Source organism: Dinoponera quadriceps, unplaced genomic scaffold (assembly GCF_001313825.1).
Source record: "Dinoponera quadriceps isolate SergipeBrazil2010 unplaced genomic scaffold, ASM131382v1 scaffold3415, whole genome shotgun sequence".
Lineage (NCBI taxonomy): Eukaryota > Metazoa > Arthropoda > Insecta > Hymenoptera > Formicidae > Dinoponera > Dinoponera quadriceps.
In genome coordinates, this window is record NW_014557477.1 from 68,201 (window position 1) to 87,417 (window position 19,217).

General features: G+C 33.0%; 1 protein-coding gene across 1 annotated transcript in view; it reads right to left on the reverse strand.

Annotated features, from left to right (window-relative positions):
* The window catches only part of LOC106749151 (semaphorin-1A-like), a 429,541-nt gene that overhangs the window by 8,330 nt on the left and 401,994 nt on the right, over window positions 1-19,217 (reverse strand). Inside the window, exons 6-13 of the mRNA XM_014628311.1 lie at window positions 14,191-14,278; window positions 10,352-10,456; window positions 9,871-9,959; window positions 8,410-8,551; window positions 7,303-7,651; window positions 3,331-3,413; window positions 3,062-3,160; window positions 2,343-2,627 (exon numbers count right to left, since the gene is read on the reverse strand). Of these exons, the coding sequence (XP_014483797.1) occupies window positions 2,343-2,627; window positions 3,062-3,160; window positions 3,331-3,413; window positions 7,303-7,651; window positions 8,410-8,551; window positions 9,871-9,959; window positions 10,352-10,456; window positions 14,191-14,278 (1,240 nt within the window). The remainder of the gene's footprint in view (window positions 1-2,342; window positions 2,628-3,061; window positions 3,161-3,330; window positions 3,414-7,302; window positions 7,652-8,409; window positions 8,552-9,870; window positions 9,960-10,351; window positions 10,457-14,190; window positions 14,279-19,217) is intronic.

Below are 19,217 nucleotides of genomic sequence, written 5' to 3' on the forward strand. Positions count from 1 at the left end.
AGAACAGACCAGAGACAAAAATAATCTGGAATAAATGTAACAAATGCGATTACTAAAAACTTATCATTCTTATACGAATCTGTCTGTTATTATATGTCTTTTAAATACACCTCTTACAATAGTAGCTTGAAGTTTATTGATAAAAGGTTGTGCGTTTAATGCGTCGACGTCATAAAAATACGACTAAAATAAATATTTTATATTTTCTTAGTGTCTGAATATTCCATTAGAAATTTAATTTACTTCTTTATTTATTGTTTATTATAAATCAATCACTATTTTTTTGGGTTGTTTGGTATATGAAAATAATATATTTGGAGGTTAGTCTTTTTTTATAAAAATGAATGTATGACTAATTCTAACAAAAATATAAGTCAAAATGAAATAATCTATTGCTTTTGTTCCGAAAGTAATCATTGTTATTGCCCATACAATACACTATTTGAGGGACGTTTTGTAGACATCATTTTGGGACATCACGATAACCATAGGTTATTGTCACTCTAAACAAGAAATCCTCTTCTATTTTGTAAACACAGTTTTGAGTTATTAATTAAAGAAATCTCTATACAAAACCATTTTCAATAATTAATAACTCGAAATTGTGCGTGGTTGTTTGCGAAATGGTAGAGGACTTTTCTATTCAGTTTAATCCGTTCTGCTGCACACAAGTGATATGCTAAAAATTACCGGACACCCTATATAAGATTGAAAGCACAGAGTATCCGGACTTGAATGCCGCAATGCTCGTATGCAGGTAAAACTTATTATAAGATGAGAAAAAAACCCATCTACTTTTTTGCAAATTACCATGATAATTATTGAGGCATTAATTAGAAAAGGTTGACGAACGCTTGCGATGTAGCAAGACAAATTATTTGGACAGCCTGATGAGATATATCTTGGCATCGGATGAGACATGGCTTTTTAACTGTTTCTTAGCAAGCAACGGTGGATATCGAATGATAGAGAAAGACAGGATAACAGTAAGCAGTAAGCAGTAAGCAAGCAGTAAGAGATATTATAATTTTGGACAACTATATCTGCTTTTGCTAGGAGATCAGAAACATATTCAAGATATGTCTCTTCAGATTGCCCTACGGAGTTCATTCCACTGTTTCGTGCACATTGGTTCACCAATTGTTTTTGATTACTTAATATCTCAAAATTTATTACAGTATTTGCGAAACAGAAGAGAACTTACTGTTCAGTCCGATGAATTCTACTTGCATACGAGCGATGCGGTAAATTCAACAGTTACTTTTAAAAGTAACTTTTTAAACCCTACATGTTATATCCAAGTTATAATTCCAGATAGTTAAACTTGCTGGAGTAAATTTTGCTCAGTGTCTGCTATAAATTTTTGTGTAAATAGCTTGTTAATAGAAATTTAATAGAATCCGCCGACAGAATATGACGGCAGATTGACGATAAACAACATATAATAGAGTAATATAATAGTTCTATAATAGTTCTTTTAAAATATAATTATATTGTGTATATGAGAAACATTTATATTACCTCAATATAAATAAGGTATATAATAGTCGTTATATTATGTGTTACTTTTTTATTATATAGAGTATCTGGACTTAAGTATTGCAACATTCGTGTTAGAAAAGAAAAGTAAAATAACTCATCGAACTGAACAGAAAGTTCTTTTTCATTTCTCAAACAACTACGGTGATTTTTGAAATAATAATTAAAGAAAATGATGAATCGATGCGCACAAGTTTCTTTAAACTGTCCACATAGCCAATCTCGCCGCATCGCATATACTCATTCGTCAATCTTCTTTAATTAATATCTCATTAATGAGATATTAATTACCGCGGTAGTTTTCAAAATGGTAGATGATTTTTCTTTTCAGTTTAATTAATTATATTTGCACACGAGAGTTCAAGTCCAGACCCTGTATAGCAGTTATGTGATTGCGTTTGCTATGTGAGTAGTATGTTAATCGGTGCGATATTTAACAGATGCAGGTGTATGAATCATTTTAATGGAAATTTTATCACAATTAAAAATTATTCATCACAATTGTTAGAAAGTATTTCACCAAACGTGCAAGAACCCATATGGTACCAAAATGAAGAATACCCTGCTCATTTACAGCGGCACGGCCAATTAGTGTTTCTTATAAAAAAGTTTGAAGATGAATCGTTGAGTTAGTTGGTCAAAGGGCCATAAGTGGCCTTTGCGAATGTTCTTTATAGTATAATTTGAAGCTTCATAGTAGCCAAGGACATTATGTCGTCGCACACCTCCGATGTATACATTTGCAAGAGTAGCGAGAGCGTCCTACGGGGAATATACAATGCAGCTTATATTAAAGGACGTACCTTGTTCGTATCCGCAGCTGCTATGTCTTCCGGTTGAAATATTTTGAAACAAGGTCTTGTCGGCATCGCTGTCGTGAAGTTTCGTCAGCACGGCCACGCAGAGGTTCGCGTTTGCGTCCCAAGCGCAATGAGGGTCTTGAAGAGCGACGCAGGACCTGCAAGTAGCCACAGCAGGCGAATCGCAATGGTGCAACGGGACTGCGCGAATCTCAGAATCTGTGAATACCACCAGTTTGCTCGCTTCGCCGGCAAGATGAACCACTAGGAGGTCCTTGACTGCTTGACCTACAATAAACAATTACAGTTTACAATAAAGTAATAATAACATTAACAACGATGGATAACACAAATACGACGGAGCATTTCACACAGAAGAAGATTATTAAATGAGAAGACACCAGTTCATAGTAAGCTTATTGTAAAAAGTATTTAATAAAAAATTTATTCTTGAGTCCCCTAGAAGTTAAACAAAATTTAGAAAATTTTGCGTATCCACAATAATGCAGCTTCACGATAATACGATTGAATTCTTTGAACCTTATCTTTAGATATTTTGTGTATATGTAAGTATAGAAATAGATACATATTTAAATTATATACAATTATTATTTATTATCACTTGACTAGTAATTAATAATTATTTTTACGGCTAAACATTTTGAATATTATAAACTTAAGTTTATCTTTCGTACAACACTATTCGTTTTGTGGCAACTTACCAAATTTCAATACTTGAACGTCGCTGATAATAACTTGACCGACGTTATTACGAGTTTCCGGAGCACGCGTGTTGAGCGCTTTCAAAATACGGCCATCGTCTGCATGCAACAAATTGATTTATTAAACTGGCGGGATTAACTGCATTTTCTATGCCAATTATTGTTTCAATTTTTGTCAATTTATGTTAATTATATCAATTTAATAATTTTGTATATACATATTCATACATCGCATTTTGTTCGCTGTGAGAATGTATAAATGATTATACCTGTTCCAATGTAGAGTATGTCGTAAGCTTTACCATCTAATGCCTTTACTTGAGGATCTACGGCGACTTTAGTAAATCTGTAACTACAAAATTAACGTTTCTTGTTAATAATACATTATATTACATATTACGTCATTCAGACTTAAAAATATATAATAAAGAGTAGATATCAGTTTAAAATAAACTTTTGATGCAAAATGGCGTTTATTAAAACGTATACCTATTATTTTTGTTCACATTTTAGCGTATAGTATAATGTTTAACTTTCTTTTTAAAACTAAAAGATTGCTTTAGATACTTAGTATAATTGTAAACTTATTGTGCTCTATATAAAAATTCTGATACTTTTTTATATGTTTGTATATAGGGTGTCACAGAATACAATAAACAAATTTCATGAGCACGTAGAACGGATTGAGATGAGCAAAAACGCGCTGTATCATTTCATACACAATATGTAAAATTTCGAATTATTAATTATTAAAAATGGATATGAATAGAGATTTCTTTACTTAATAACATAAACATTTTCTTGTTATTTATTACCGATCTACGTTCATGAAACTTGTACATTGAATTCTGAGGTACCTTATATACAAGGTAGGGGAAAAGTCCCGAACCCTTGAAATATCTCAGAAGTTGTGAGATATAGAAAAAAATGTTAAATACAAAAGTAATAGGGTTCAAAGTGGGGCACTTGATCTTGACCTTGATCTAGGGATCAAATTTAGGGGTCATTTCAAGGTCAACTTGGAATTTTCAAATGGGAACGTTTATTTTAACTCTAGAAATGAAAAGAATAACAAATTTTACATTCAGTAGGTGATCATGGTTACATGATTAAATTGATCCCTAGAGGCTATTTGAAGGTCAAATTAATTTTTAGATAAGAAGTTCTTAATGATAGCATTTTAAAGAAAAATATTATGATATGATAAGATACGAAAGTTAAAGGATTCAATGTGGAGCACTTGATCTTCACTTTGAAACAGGGGTTAAACTTTGGGATCATATCAATGTCAGTTTAATTTTTTTTTATAGAAACCCTTATTTTGACACTATGAAATTTTACATAAAACTGTGTGGTCATGATTTAAAATTATTTTGATCCCAAGGGTCATACAAAAGTCAAACAAGTTTTATCCGAAAAAAGCCTTCCTCTGACATCAGAATTTGACAGAACGTGAAATTTTACATAAAAGTACGTGGTTATATCTAGGTGTCAAATTGACCCTAGGAGTCGAACTGACCTTAGAGTGTCTAATGAAGGTCTAATGAAGGTCAAATGGACTTTATCCGAATAAAGACCTTTCTCTGCCTGCAGAAATCGAGCATGAAATTCTGCATAAAGATACGTCGTACCGACTCGCAAAATGGATGTGCAACACGATATTGATCACAAGTCTGTTCATAAAATATTAAAGTAAAACCATTTTCATCCATACAAAGTTCACATAGCCTTAACTGGCTGAATGATTTGTCGATTTTGTCTTCACTGGCCGGATCAATTGTCGATCTTGCCTTGACTGGTTGAACCGTTCATCAACCTTACCTTGACTGGCTGGATCGTTCATCAATCTTGCTTTGACTATTTGGATTATCCGTTGATTTTGTCTTGACTAGCTGGGTCGTTTATCGATCTTGTTTTGTCTTACTGGACTATTCGTCGTTCTTGTCTTGACTGGCTGAATCTTTCGTTGATCTTGCCTTGATTACCTGAATCATCGTCGATCTTGATCTATCTAACCTTCATTTGACACTTTCGAGTCAGTTTCACTGAACTTGTCGAGGACGACTCCAGAATGTGTTCAAAGGTTTCTTCTACCTTTGCGATTATTGCAGGGACTATCTGATTCCTAAGCATATTCTCATATTTTCCGGCATTCAAATTACCATCAATAAAAACTGGGCCGATCAGAGTGTTTAATATACCTGTCCAAATATTAAATTTCTGTGGGTATTGTGTATGTGCGTCTACCATCCAGTGAGAGTTCGTCCCAGATCAATATCTATAATTATACTTATTAACATTATCATGTAATGTAAAAGTAGCTTCATCATTAAAAACTATCTGAGTTAAATATTTAAGTTGAGCATCTATTCTTTTCATCATTATTTTGCAAAATTCAATCCGACGATCAAAGTTGTCATCATTTAATTCTTGCACTAGACGAACTTTATAAGGATGAAAATGGTTTTACTTTAATATTTTATGAACAGACTTGTGATCAATATCGTATTGCACATCTTGCACATTTTGCGAAGAGGGTTCTCAATAAAAGATTGTAAGACATCCAATATTTTTTGTGGACTTGTCGTTGACGATGGTCGACGAAAAATCGGAATGTATAAAAGTTGATTTAAATTGTACGATTTTCGACAAACCAAGGATTTAAATTTCTTAAGTAATTAAGGCAGTTGAATGTCACTGATTCCAATTTTATTAATTTCTATTTTGTAGCGGGTGACAAAATATTTTAGAAGGTACATTTAGGACTGAAAAATATATCTTGTAAGTCATTCCATTTAAACTGTATTAATAAAATAATAAAATAATAAAATAAAACTGTTATAACTGAAATAGATGGCATAATGAAATCAATAATAAAATAAGTTCATCGAAGATTTCTATAATGTAAAAAAAAATAAAAATCACATAAACCAACTATTAATACAAAGAGACTCTAATAAAGCTGATAAATTTAAGAGAGATATTAAGAGAATTATACTATGATCATTGGAAATAACCGAAATTGATCGGATCTATAAAGCAATTTCTATGAAATAATGGTTTTCAAATTAGGTGTTATTATGGAAAAAAATAATTAAATTTGCAATTACTCGTGAGGGTTAATTTGACCCACGATTACGTGGGCCCTGTCGATTGCTATTGTTAAAGATAGGTGTTATTTCGGATAAAGCCTATTTGACCTTTATATGACCTTTGGGGTCAAAGTAACCTCAAATCATGATCACACAGTTTTACGTTAAAACTTCATGCTTTATTGATTTCTGGTGTTAAAGATGAGGGTTTCTATTAAAAAAAATTAAGTTGACATTGATATGAACCTAAAATTTGACTCCTGTTTCGAGATCAAGATTAACTTCAAGTGCTCCACTTTGAACCCTACAACTTCCGTATCTAACATTTTTCTCTAAAAAGCTTTCCTCAAGAATTTTTCATCTAAAAATTGATTTCACCTTCAAATGATCTCGAGGGGTCAATTTGGTCCCCTTACCACTTATATGAACTAAAATTTTCCGTTCTTTTCATTTCTGGAGTCAAAAATAAGGGTTCCCATTTGAAAATTCAAAGTTGATCTTGAAATAACTAACCTTTGAAATAACTTAAATTTGACCCTTAGGTCAAAGTGACCATCAAGTACCGTATTTTGAACTTTACTACTTTTGTATTTAACATGATTTTTCTATATCCCATTTCTTCCGAGATATTTCAGAGATCCAAGACTTTTTCTCCACTTTGTGTAAGTAATAATAAAAGATGCAAATGAAACATATGAAAAAGAAGAAAGATACAAGAAGAAAGAATGAAAGATACATATACAGATTATTTATTATCTAGAAAAAACAATTAAACCCCCCTCTCTCTCTTTCTCTCTCTCTCTCTCTCTCTCTTTCTCTCTCTCTCCCTTTCTCTCTCTCTCCCTCTCTTTCTTTCTCTCTCTCAATAATATAAAAATTCATATTATTTGTAAATGAAAATATTCGCATGTCTTTAACTATTATTACGATTCAATTCATTGAAAATATTTTTATATTAATTATTATCTGCAATTATTAACTTTGACTTTAACTGAATGCTATTCTAGATATGCATCAATTTAGAATGCATCAGAATCTGATAGAATATACATAAAAAGAATATACACAGAAGAAGGATATACACAGAAGAATATACACAAAACAAAAAATTAAATCATATATGAGATATATAATTGATAGTTCACTCACCTAAAACTGATTTTAGTTATCACAGGTAGTGCGAAATAGGATTGCACCGCGTCGTCCATGAGAGGATGGGCCTTAACAAAATTGACAGTAATGTCCGGAAGCGTTCTAGAATCGTTAACGCAGGCGCCGGGTCGTGGTTCCGGCACCCTTTCTGGTAAAACTCGTAACCAGTTGCTGTTTATAGTCTCTTGCTCCTTGAAAGCGCCTTGGAAGACTTCGAGAATATTGTTCATGGAGAAAGCGCAAATTGCTGAGCCTCCGATGGAGTTCACCGGGGTCGTGAAAACCCCGTATACCAAATGCATAGATTCTCCTGCGTATCGACCGTCCGTAACATCGCTTGTTGATTCTAGATAACATAAGTTTACAAAATTAGGTTATAAAATTATTTTTATTTTATGCATTCATGTGCGTTGGCAATATTATAGGTAGCATGGGCATTTTTTATTGGACGAATGTTTTATCGGTTATATAATGATAAATAAATAAAACAGTACACAATATACGAGATAATATACAAGCAAATATATAAGGTAAAGCATTTAAATACAGATTAACACATTTGAAACTATAATCTGACAAAAACGTTACTGATATAATTTCAAAATTATTTATTATAATTAAATAAGAGCGAAAGAACATTATATGTATATATATATTCTTTACATTAATATTCTCCCTCTCTCTCTCTCTTTCTTTCTTTCTTTCTCTCTCTGCAATCCACTGGATCTCTTTGTCACAGAAAGGTATTAAAACCGAATATACATCGTTTATAACAATATCTACTTGAAAATCGACCAAACGAGCGACGCGTACATCACACGGACTCTGGTTGCTGGCGTTATTTTATTTTAAAAATATAACTAAAGTCTTCAAAATCGCATTCGCTTCTTTGCGATATAGAATGCAAATGCGTATTGAGTGAGGGTCGCGGAAAAATTAAAGAAAGGAAGAGAGCAGTATATGTTCTAAGTAGGAACTAACGCGGCATGGAGTTGGAGCAGCTTTTTTACGAACCTTTTTAAGAGTGTATAAGAGCCCTCGTTTAAAACTACTCGAGCGTGGTTTCGATCGAAGCCACGAAAAGACATGCATATATATACTCACGTATTTCATTGAAATAGAAGGGGTATTCGCCCGGTACCGAACAGTTGAGTCGCGCTTTCAGGAAACTCGTCCATCTGTCGTTAAATGCGTGTGGCCCGCCTTTATCGTGCTGACAGACTCTTCCTACCCGCGAATATACGGCCTAAAATACGAATCAAAATTGTCAGCAATCGATTTAGCGTTTATACACAGAATATTCATCGTAACGGTTATAACAATTTCTCAATAACTTGAAACTTTATTCATTCAAGCTACAATGCACGATAAAAAAATCGAAAATTCTTCTCCCTCACAGTTCTATCTGCAAAATTCTAGGTCATCTTGAACATTTTTAAGATAAAACTGCATCGTTGTTTTTTCCTTTGTTATATTCTTCATGATATATCTTGTAATATACATATTAGATGAGTTCAATAATATATATATTCACAGGATGTCTTACTTAACTCGAACATCTGAAGTATCTCGCTTGTTTTTTAAGATAGGAAAAAAATATCAAAGGGAAATATTAGTTCGGAAGGGTAAATATTATAATAGGCAAAACATTTTTTGATCCAGGCTAATATTTTTCGAAATTTCAAGATTATCGAAATTTTTTAAAATGGGATGACATATTTTTATCATCACTACATGATAGGTCACGAATCCAATGACGTATAACATTATGACCTTCATATGACTTTGAATACGAGAAATTCATAAAAGTTGAGCAATTAATGCAAATAATGAAATAATGATGACAGAATGATTAACGAAGGAAAATTTATTTTAACAAGTGTTCAAAGTAATGTCCATTAATTTCAACACATTTCTGTATACTCTGGAAGATTTCAGAGAGGATGTATATAGGTTCAAGGTTCAAAGTTCAATATACCAATATCTGTCGTTAAATATAACAGCTAATTCACGCACATGCTAATGCACGTTGTCTGATGTGGATTTATTTTAATTGTCACCAGAATATTGAATATTTAATAAAGTAAAAAATAGAAAGACTATGAGGTCTTTTATTTAATTTATAATTTTATCATTAGTTTGAATATACTCTATTTTAAAATTTAAATGATTATAACTTTTGATAGAAACATTTTTTTCAAAGAAGTGTTTTTGATAAAATTTCCTTGTTTTTTCCCGTAGAATCCAAATGTGTAACATTTTATAGGAAGTGTCCCTTGAAATTATGAAGTTACCCTTGTCCTCTTTGAATGAGGAGTGAGGCGACTTTATGTTTACATAGCTGGAAATATATGATGAAATACCCTTCGAATACATGAAACTTTCTCATGAATAACTTTTTGATTCGATTAAAATTATTCTTTTACACATCTAAATTTCCTAATATTAATCATTTTATTCTACTAAATGCACTTATAAACTCTGCGATATACAGTAAATTTAACAAAATTTAGGAAAGATCGATACAAGTATAGTTACAAATAAAATTAAAAGAAGAGCTATTACCTTTCCGCAATTCATATATTCGACGGCTGTCTCGCGATAGAAGAAGAATACGTAATCTTGATATGCGAACGAACCGACAAAATTGGGACCTGCAATAATAAAGTTACATTGGCTTGGCGATATGTAATAAGAAAGGTATCTGAAAAGTAACGAAAAGTGAAAAGATAATGTTGTTTGCCTTTTTAAAGTAGAATAAATTTTCCGTTAATAAAAACGTCAAAGGAACAACAATTATGTATTAAATAACATTTCATTACTTATTAATACCTATGATACTCAATTAAGATTTATTTTTGCAATCACTTTAGCTAGCAGTTTGCACTTATTTACAACAAACACTCGAATCCAAAATTATTATTAACAAAAATTAAAACAAGAGAAGAAGTGACGTTATTTGAACAATAGCGAAAATCATTTGATCGCATTTGCATATACACATATGTTATTACCAACAGACTTTATCTTAGCGCTAGAAACTTACCGTTCAACTGATTCAGATCCAAACGTTCGGTGCGAATTTTATCCCTATGAATTAGTGGTTCACCGCCGGTGAAGTCGGCCACCGTCGCAGCATATAGCTGTCCCTCTAAAACATACATAAACGTTTCCGTCAGTATTAGTCAGTCGGCTGGTCGGTTGGTCGCACCTTGAACATTTGCAACTTAAACGAGATACCGGGCTGATGGTTGTACTGCGACACTCTCGAGTTAATTCTTCCTCTTCCGCGCGTCTCTACTAGAAATTGCTCGTAAAATTTACGCTGGAGAGACTAATATAACCTTAAAAAGTAATAGTATAAGTAGCACGTATGTTCGTGCATATTCGACATTGTATTCTTTTTGCATTTCAACTGGAAAAAATGCTGCTGAAGCCACAAAAATGATTTGTTCGGCTTTGGTGAAAATACAACGAATATTCATAAAACTTAAAAAAAATGGTATCAGAAGTTTTAAGAAAGCTTGCTCCACAGTTCGACTTCAGTTCGGCAAAAGGAACAGAAATCATCTTTAATACGAGCTAGAAAGCTTTAACGCACCCGGCATACTCGTATTTTCCAGACTTCGGCTTTTCAAATTTTCACCTGTTTCGGTCGCTGCAACATTATTTGACTGATACATATTTAAAAACACTAGAACAATACAGATGCGCGCTACGTACACGTTAGTTTATAACGGAAAAATCTCAGTTCGTTGTAATTAAATAGATATTAGATTAACATTTAAATTTTTTATTTTCTTTAACATACAAATTAGTAAATTGTCAGAATTTGCGTAATGATTTATCAGCCGCAAATACGCGTGAAACAAGTTGCGGCGCGGCAATGCGATAGCTAATCAACATCGCGAAAAAGCGACAACAATGATTTCGATAATTTCAAGTATCAACTTAACACGCCTTTTTTAGAAAGGAAACAAAAGATGTTCTTGAAAATCTATCGATGACTTTATTGATTAAAATCCATCAAGTTTCTATCATGATGGAATTCTACAGCTGCCCTACAGATGACGTAAGATCACCAGTATTAACGAAGATTATTTCGATAATTAAAATTATAAATCTTTAAAATTTAATCGAAAAATAAATCTTGATATTTGGTAACGAAAGTACCGAATTTTAATTTATACATCTAACCTTAGTACAACCTGATGAATTATAATATCCGAAATTGTGCGAGGCGCGACATTTGGAGGATTACGAAATTGAAGTAAATCAGGCGAAATAAAATCGTTTTACGACAACATGTCTTTACGGCAGCAGTCGCTTGCAGTCAGTAGTAAAATGCCTCCAGAGAGTTATGTGTCGTTACGTTTATACGAAAATCTCGGCCGTGTATCTAATAGTCGCAAAAAGGAAAGACGAAAAGACGGCTTGTGAGAATAAGTTCTCTAGTTGGGAAAAAGCTGTAATGCCATAGATGACTTTGTAGATTCGTATGTTTCGCCCGTGGATGAGCAATTTATCTTCGCATCGTAGCGACTGATGCCACGAGACCGGCCGGAAGAAGCCGTGTGTGGATTTGATCGTCGTACACGTGTGTACAGCGTATATCGCGCACGCGCGGGTATACACACAGTGATCACCTACAGAGCGGACTACATTTTCTCCTTCCTCTTCCTGTAGTGAAGATCCTCGAAGGATTCGCCCACGGCCCCTCGCGGGGCCACCATATTTCACGTTCAAAAAGCACGATGGGATTTGAGGCTGGCCGACATATGCGCGCGATAAGTGTATATAGCGGCCGGGCGGTCATATATAACGGGGGCTGAGGTAGACGTTAGACTTAGGGGATGAACGTGCCCGTTGCAGGCTACAAATCTATGGTGAGCCCCGCAACGCCAAAGCTCGCGAATATCGTATACCGCGCATGCCACGAGGTAATACCACCGGGAAAGAGGTTCACTACGTTACGCGCGCACGCAGCGTATTACGTGGCGTACGCGTGCCCGCTGCGCTTTTCGTGCATCATCCGCTTCATCCAAGTGAGACACGCGACGCAGCATTGAGGTCGTAGCTGTTGCTGCTTTCGCGCTGCCATACTTGAGATGATTTAATGCACCGTTGCGCCGCCCGTGAGTCGCATCCTATATCGCGTCATCTCTATGAAAATTCAACTAAGACAGAAGTCTATATGTTTATGAATTGTTGCGAAAAACGGGATTCAAAATCGAATCACCGAGCAAAGCAGTTGCGATATAGGAGATAGGAGAAACGATAAAAAAGAGGAAATTGTATATTTGTAAATATTATGTGTATAAGGTAATATATATAACAGAGTTGGGAAAGTTACGTTTTAAAAGTAACGCGTTACCGTTCTTTTCTGTAGAAAGTAACTCGTTACCGTTGCCTGTTACAGATTTGAAAAATCTGTTCCGTTCTCACAATTCCGTTTATACAAAATATAATAGTACGAATGAAAAGACTGATGTTGATGTATTAATGCTTAAATATCGCTGGCATGAGGACAGTAAAATAAAAAATGTTTTAGACTAATAAAACAAAATAAAAATATTCGTACAAAATCATATCATATATTTTGCACCTCGGAATTTAATGTATAATTCGCTGATTTTTCCGAAAAACGAATAATTCGAAATCGTCTATTGAAGTATTGGTGGATATTTATCACACTCGCCAGCAGAACGCGAAATAGTGCGTGTGTATCTCAATTGTGTGCACCAGAGGAATCGCCTCTGTGGAATGCACAAGGACTCGTGATACGCGCGTTGAAGCTCCTCGTTCTCACAAGCGAACTCCACTCGTTGTAGAGCGATCGGATCCCTCGAGTGGCACTTTGCGTCGTCAAAGCCACGCGTCGCCTGTCAAATCTGGTGTTCGTGTAGTGTACGACATATGTTTCAGAATGTAATAAAAATCTCCTTGATAAATATTTTCTACAAACACACAGGTTTTGAAACTATGTGGAGTGACGCAAATTTCACGCGAAAATGTTTCGATAATACGTGATCCGCTTCGAAATTTTCCAGGCTAAAAAGATATATTTATCTCTGAATAATTGTCAATTTGATTACATGCTGTTTAAACAAATTTCATCTGTCGATATGCTTGTCACATTAATCGTACAACTTGTCACAATCTTAGTCAAGATGTTTCTTGGGCGTAATGAAAAGTTTGCTGAGTGTTTTTAATATCGTCGAAATAGCTTATATATTTAATTAATCTTTTCAGGGATACTAACATATAGGTTAGGTACGTTCAATTTTTTTTTAATTAGAACATTATGTCGAAAAAAAATATAACAAACATTACTATAAATAAATATTTAGTACCAAATTCTAGGAGAAAAAAGAAGTCTTGTCACTCATGATTGACAGATATCATATTCATGTCATTTAAAATAAAATTATTTTCTTCTGATTTTAATAAATTCATTTTGAAAAGATAAAACAATGTATTAACCGATGACTAATAGATATTGTTCTCCAGAGGTTCCATTATAATGTCTTGAAAAATAAAATAATTACAAGAGTCAATTGTTTGTTGAGATATCGCTATGGTCAGAATTTAATTCTACGAGAGGTACTGAACGTTTCAGAGCACAAAGTTTTGGCTATAGTTAAGTTTAAACTAGAAAAAGAAGAAAAAAAGAAACTACTTCGTATAGTTTTCAATCTTGCGTAGATTAAAAAAAAAATAGACGTGACATCGATTGAATTCATGAAATCAGAAACTATACAGGTCAGTTTTTCTTTTTTTCCAAAAACTTAGCGATAGTCAAGAAATTTAATTTTCTGAAATATATTTGGTGTTCGAAAGCACGAGTCGTTTGATATTTACTCAACTGTAAATGCAAAAACTTACCGGCAAAGACGGCTGTACTATTGTGTCGTGGGTCGTAAGGGCAGAGACCCAAACCATCCATCTCACTTTTCTGCACATACGCTCCATCCTGAAATTCAAATCAGAGGAATTTTTCATCACGATATATCATTTATTAAACGCAATAACATTAATAAACATTAATAAATTCGATAAACTTCATAGAAGTGTAATACCTATTTGATACTGCCTACATAGAAAGAAAAAAAAAGATTAATCTTTCTTACAAATTATGCAGAATAAATATGAGAAAAAGTTCATCACGTTTTTCTCGAAAACGGTTAGAAATAGGAGAAAATATTTATTATCAAAAATGTTATGTTATTATCAAAAATGTTAAGGACATACAGAGGGATATATTTTGGTGACCTTAATTTTATTTTATAGTCAATAATTTAAGTTCAACTTCATTTTTTTAATAGAATAATATAGTTTTTTTTTTATTCTTTCACGCCTGATCTTTTTCACATTTGTCTTATCAATGTAATAATCCTGTTAATATTTTAGAAAAAGTGAGTACATTTTCAACAAAATTTAAAAGGAATTTAAAATTTACGAATGCATATGTATTAATGGGTGATCCATTTAAGTACTTTGCTTTAACATTGCGCACAGGTATATTTTTAAAACACATTCATTTCTTAACAATATTCTTAACAATATTACTTGTCAAGCTCTTTCAGAGTGTTTATGTTCTTGCTATATTTATCCTTTTTTTTATATACAATACCATTTTAAGATATTAGCAATTTAATAACTAATTCCAATCGCAATCAACGTGGATGTATCCCCTTTTAACTGCGTTAATGGACAATCGGAATACTACAATATAATTTGTCGGTTCTACCGGCCATATTTTTAACCATTTTGTTGAAACGTTCGACCGACATGTTAATAAAATAATTATATCGAATCAATAACGAGCTCTCGCTCTCCCTCTCTCCTTCTTTCTTTCTCTCCTTCTTTCTTCGTATGCGATGTTTTATGAAATAATGGCAATGTGTAGTGATTGCGACAATTGATTGCTGATTTTAATATTTTCTATGATATTTCTTAATTGCTCGTTAGTCAATTAATTGGAAGTTTAGTTTTGACCAAATACATAAATCTACAAAACTTGATTTGTATAAATATTGCGCATCCTATGAAACATAATAATACCAAAATTCTTCTCGTGTATATTCGTATACAGTAAATAAGTAAATGTAAAGCAAAGCAAAGCAACTTTATATTGTTACGCTATATATCATCGAATTTGTTTCAATTCACGCTACGCAGAATTATGAAATATAAAACGAAACAATTTTCAGAAGCTCGTAAATTTTTTTTACCCAGAGTTTCATTGGTTCGCATATTGATTTATATTTTGGTGTCGTTTCAAACACAACCCGAATATCGTTCTACGTATAACTCGTGCGAAAATTACCCTCATTCGATCCTCATGGAAGTAGAAAATTATCTAAAGTATGAGTTGCATACAATGAATCGACAATCACGATAGTTCTCGGCCCGAAAATGAAATAATAATGTTACATCATGGTGCGCTGTTACGTTCCGCTGCAAAAAATCCGTGATCTCGTATTCGTCAGTCGTACTTGTCTCTTGCCGTACCAGCGATCGGGTTTGTTCTCTACCTGGGGCTTTTACAAGTGATTCATATATAGAGTGAATTCGCGGCACGATAAACTAACTCGATAGAAGGCTGGAAAGCGAGTAGGACACGAGAGTGCCATATGAAATTCCGCTTTGTTACTATGCGTCGCTCTAGGTCTCTCTATTTTGTCTTTTCTTCAATTTCTTTCTCACAGTAGATTCTTTTACAAGCTTGCATTCGGGAAAAAGTGTACGTGTCCCAATAGCGCTTTGAATATTCAGTTCAGCGGAGGAAATGTATGCGTGATTCGATTATTAACGAATCGGATATAAGATACTTAGAAACTATGTTGTGTTAGGCTCTTAAGATATCCCATATAGCAATAGTGATATAACAGAAATATCACAGCAATATAATTATTCTATAGCAATGTTATATTATATAATGAAATGTAGCATGAATATTGCTGGAATATTACAAAGATATCATAGTAATATTCAGATGTCCACCAAAATGAATCACAATAACATAATGGTGATATTGCAAGTTTAAGTCGAAAAAATTACATTTTCATCTTAATTTAAACAGTTTTGACTATCAGTAACTGCGAAAGTTACTTCATATTTTATATTTATATTTCACATGTAATATTCGTGCATGGATTCGATATCGAGCGGCAGCTAGGCGATCATTTATTCAAATTAATACATGATCGACGTCGCTTGACCTCGATAATCGGTAATGAGTTCAACGATTATGACGATATCCTTGCCATTAAACCTTATGTAATGTACATTTATATTACTTCTTGTATATATTATATTGACAAAAGTGTTCCCGTACTACATACGATCATTTTTAGGAAATATTCGAAATTTATATCAATCGATTAATTAATCGATTAAATTTTCTTTTAAACATTTAGTGACTTCTTCAACCATTCTCCCACAAGTAAACATTATTATTCATTATTAGGTCATTAAATATGAAATGTTCGATTGCTAGCTCGTCCAATTCAAACAGTTCGTCCAGAACGTGGTTGGTCTTTCAGATCAAAATCTTCACCGCGAAATTTGTTATATCAATTTTTACACGTTGCATGACTTACAATATTATCATTATATGTAGTAGAAATCATTTCGGCGGCTTTAGCAGCGTTTTTCCTGAGATGAAATGTTACCCATTAAAAAAATATTTTATATATAATATATAAATATACGTAATTATGCATAATTATACTAAATTATGTATGAAATTTATCTATACATAATTATTTGATACTAATCATACGTAATTATGTATGATTGAAAACATTATTAAAGAAGAGACATGACAAAAGTTTTGCAGATATCTTGAAAAAATAATCAATTGTTTATTGATTTATATCCATCGCAATGATGTTTATCGCGGTATCCTAATCAGTCAAATCACAATTCTTGTGCGTCCAAAGTTCCGCAAGAGATGCAGCGGAAAACTGTATTTTATCATATCTCCAAAATTCTCTATAAAGAGAACATAACTCTTAATCCCGGTCACTTCAGCATCGACTGACCGGCACTCATCCAAATTACATGTTTTCACAAATAGATTAATCACGTTGTAACGATCCATTAATTCAGAAAACCAATACTCATGTATTAGAAGGTTTAAATGACATTGTAGAAAATAGTATAATAATTTAACACGAATAAGTGTAATATAAGCGAATAATACCGCGTTTATCACGCTTCTTTAGTAGCGAACTTTACATCATGAAACACTGAGACAAACTTTTCGCGATAGCTCAGCCATGAATAATGCTAAGATAGCGGTGTTTTGTATAATGTTTTCTTCGATCTTCCACAGAGGATAGAAACTTACAGAATTCGATTCGTACCGACCACAGACGAGATATAGAGGTGATCGGCATTATCCATTGACCAATATTACCCTATTTTCCGTAATAATAAAGAAGGTAAAACTTAAAAAAAGATATTTTTGTTACAATTGACACCATTCTCCCCTACTCGTTTTGAGTTTATCGCGTAATGGAAAATTAATCGTCCGGAATAGAATTCATTTAGTGCGACGACTTTCATAAAAAAAGGTAAAAAAAACAAAAAAATAGCGTTCTCAACAAACTAGTTGTCAAGTTTCTCGTGCATGTTATGAAACTCTCTGTATATGACGCGCACGAATAATGTTTTCGGTATTTTAATTCAATATTAAAGTTTGCCGCGGAATAATTCGTGACTCTACCATAAATCCTGCGAGAAAACAATTGCGAGGCGCCGCGGGAGACAACAACAAAGGTGCGGGCGCGTCTAAGATACGAGAACGCTCTGATTTGTGGCAAGTAGGAAAATTTCATTATAGGTTATAAGTCACGTGCCACTCTTTTCGAAGTACGACACAGCCATCAAAGCGTTAATACTGAAGTAACATTTCAAATATTATTCCGTCTTACTCACGACGAAAATGGTACATGATCCGTGCATTTTTAAGTATCATTAGAGCAATCCGAATATGACATTAAGGAAAAATGTAGAAAAGTAAAGTTCACCTAGATTAATTAATATTGCGATTATTACAACGGTGGTAAAATATTTTGAAAAGCAAGATCATGCTCTGGATATCGGAGGATTAAACATACTGCAAGGACAAACGTACACAAACACGCTATAATCTGACTCGATGAAATTATGACATACATATGACACTAGATTTAATTATGCTCAATGAGATGTAATTACGATCTCTATATTTTCGAAGAAACTATGCAGCGTTACACCGGAGCGTATTATTATTTTATTTGCAGCTTTTGAGCCTGAAGTATTTATCAATATGACCGGAATTATTTTCTCTTTCGTCTATATTCTTTTTCTCCTCTTTCTTCCTACCTCCTTACGAAGAAGGGAAAACAATCTTCGAGTTTTAAGGATTGAACAATAAAACTGAATGGAAAAAGAGTGTAATCTGTATATCTCTTCTAATATGAGTATTCTTCAAGCTCAATGACACAAAGGTAATATTTTTGTGTCACCATAGAACTTGAAATACTTTCTAAGTTTTCTTATTTTCTGTTTTTTGTCTTCTTTAAGCTTAATAAATATTTTTTAATTTCTTAATTTCTTTTTTTTTTTAATATCTGTTTTCAATATGATATTGAAAATGGTAAAATATAAAGGAAAACGAGAGATTTCGTTTCGTGATTATTTGTATCCAAATGTCAATGACAAATTAAATTAAGCTAAATCGATTCGTAAAATTTTTTTCAGATTCGTTAAAAATATTTTTTTTTATACTGCAATACTATTAATTTATTTTGTTATTAAAACTGATCATTGCGTTTAGATAACATTAACACTACAGCGTCATTATTTAATAATGGATCATGAAACTATGCGTAATCATCGTATAGTCTATAAACAAATAG